The sequence below is a fragment of the Macadamia integrifolia genome, unplaced genomic scaffold (assembly GCF_013358625.1).
Source record: "Macadamia integrifolia cultivar HAES 741 unplaced genomic scaffold, SCU_Mint_v3 scaffold1967, whole genome shotgun sequence".
Classification (NCBI taxonomy): domain Eukaryota; kingdom Viridiplantae; phylum Streptophyta; class Magnoliopsida; order Proteales; family Proteaceae; genus Macadamia; species Macadamia integrifolia.
In genome coordinates, this window is record NW_024868441.1 from 93,313 (window position 1) to 95,970 (window position 2,658).

Sequence of the window (2,658 nt, forward strand, 5' to 3'; positions counted from 1 at the left end):
TCTCAGGCCAATTTAGTGAAAAAAAAAAAAAATATTTAATGACACTCACTTGTGCTTTTACAATGTGCCACACACCAAGAGATTACTGTGACTCATTAACCTCTCTCTCTCTCTAAAATATACAGGACTTAAAAGACTCACAAGGTAATACAAACATCAAATAGGCTATCCCATGCGTTATAAACCAAATTACAGTGGTAGGATATCCATACAGCCAATCAGTAACTCATGAGTAGGAGAACGGATCAAGTTCTCGTTCAAAATCATTCTTGTATGGGATTGATTCATACACAGAATCTACACAGGAAAAGCTGACTGATGAATTCCATGCATGTGTATGGATTAGACCGCACAAAAACCTGATCCACATTCCATGAGTAGTATCCGTAAAGAAGCCTTGACATCGACTTAGAAAAAGGAAATGGAGCTTCATTTAGTACATGGAGAGATGTATACATGAAGACAAAAAAAGAACATATTTCATCATCTAACATTTTTTTGGTAGGACATCACCTAACATTTCATGAATCTTATATGTTCTAGTAGATAAAATTAACTACTAAGTATAAGCCTCGATGATTGAAGCCATAGCTAGAAATGGAGTTATTTTGCATTTCCTGTACCCTGCATTACGAATGAGCCTCTCCCATTCCTCACTTGTTCTCTCTTTTCCTCCAAAATTCACCATCATAAACATGTCTCTGCTTAACATCATAGACATGTCAATCTCTGGATTGATTTCTATCACCATTTCAACTATAATTACCTTTCCACCTCCCTCCGATGAAATTGCCTCTTTGCATCGCTGAAGGATTTTCATGCACTCATCATCACCCCAATCATGAAGGATATACTGATACATAGGGAGGGAGGGAGAGAGAGAAAACATATAATTAATTATTTCACAATCTTGCATTATATCAACTCCAGGATTAAGCATACTTGGGCCTTGGCCTAACAGTTTGCAATGTTCAATGGAGCACTTGGTCGAGGGTTGGTCACTGGATCAACTCCTCTCAAGTGGTTTGTACCAAATTCCTTGCTTTCCAGGAAGTGTGGTCTCTGGTCCTATTGACTCCTCTATGCATCTGTACTCGGCCCCTATGTGGGTCTACTATGTAACGGCCAATAGGCCCTTGAACTCGAATAAAAAAAATAAAAACTTTAAGATTAAGAAATATAGTTGTATTGCTTCCCCAAAGGGGAGAAGAGTTATCCTCTCTACATGGGATCTCACCATTCAAGAAGTATCTAAACTACAAGTCATGACATTTCATGAATTATTGACTCTTGGTCAAACACCAAATGAATGGTGGGATCACATGTGTAGAGAGGATCCAACATTATTTATGAAGTAACTAAAACTTCACAAATTAATTATTTGGAAAAAGAATGCTATCTGACAGGATTGCGTATTTAGACACATGGGGAACTCCAAGATTAAAAGATATAGTTCCAGATCTCCTGCCCATGTGAGGTGAGGCGTTACCTTTCTTATATGGGATTTCACCGCCTAGAGGTATTTGAACTACGAGTTAAAGGATTTAATGAATCTGATACTACAAGGACGGTAGGATCCCATATGGGAAGCTTACCATGTGGAGAGAAGATCCAGCCTAGTTAGTTGGGAGACCAAAACAGTAGCGACATTATCTATGAAGTAACTAAAACTTTACCTTGAGAGGGACAGCATCAGCGTGAGGTACTGATAGGAACATGTCCCCTTCAACCCACTCCACTTCACTGGACTTGTCCAAGCTACTACCTCTGATTACATGGGAAAGATCCAACACAGTACACTTGATGTTAGGGAACTCCTTCACTATCTCCCTTGCAGCTGCACCATTCCCTCCTCCTACATCCACTACGGATCCAATTCCTTTAAATAACCAAGCCCCACATTGCCGCACCATCTCACCAAATATCTCCCTTGTGATGGCTCCCTGCCCCTCATTAAACATCCGATTCGCATCAGCATGAGTCGCCAAATAGTCCCAACCGGTGATGCCATGGTACATCTCGAACGCCGTCGGGCCTCCTTGTATGCTGGTGCTCAGAGAATACCATGGTCCGATCAACCAATCGTTTATTCCATGGAGAATCATGGGAACCATGAAAGACTTGCTATCTCGGACTAGACAATTAGAGTAGTGAGTCAACCCGTAGGTGCTATCCTTGTTATCTAAGGTGAAGAGACCCATGTGGTGAACCACATACCTCATTAGCCTTTGGAAGCGGTTCATGTCCACTGTTGGCAAAGAGAGAGCAGTGGCAAGCTCCTGGAGTGTCATGGGCTTAGTGTGCTTATGAAGGATGTCTGCTATTCCAAGCTCCACCACGCACTTGAGGGCCATGGACTCAATATAGCCATGGCCATATTTTGAGATTAGCATATGTGCTGCCATCAGCTCTTCTGTTTGCTTCTCCCTCTCCTTCTCCATGACTTGTATTGCAGAAGAACACTACTTCACATTCACATGCTCCATTCTTAATCAATAGTGTCTTTTGATTGATGAGAAATTGAACTGTGGTTACTTAAATCTAGTGGAAAGTCCAAGCATGGGAAAGAAATTCAGAAGAGGGCCCTTTCAGTCCAGCTACCAATGAAAGCGATCAAGAGAGTACTATTTGAAGCCACCTTCCAGTGAATGTGGATGG

The 2,658-nt window shown here is 41.3% G+C and overlaps 1 protein-coding gene across 1 annotated transcript; it reads right to left on the reverse strand.

The window, feature by feature from the left end:
- Positions 1-350: 350 nt before the first annotated feature.
- Positions 351-2,421, reverse strand: LOC122065300 ((RS)-norcoclaurine 6-O-methyltransferase-like). The gene is made up of 2 exons (XM_042629089.1): positions 1,677-2,421; positions 351-853 (listed from the first exon to the last, which is right to left on the reverse strand). The coding sequence occupies exons 1-2, from the start codon at positions 2,403-2,405 to the stop codon at positions 560-562; spliced, it is 1,023 nt and encodes a 340-aa protein (XP_042485023.1). The 5' UTR covers positions 2,406-2,421; the 3' UTR covers positions 351-559.
- Positions 2,422-2,658: the final 237 nt, after the last annotated feature.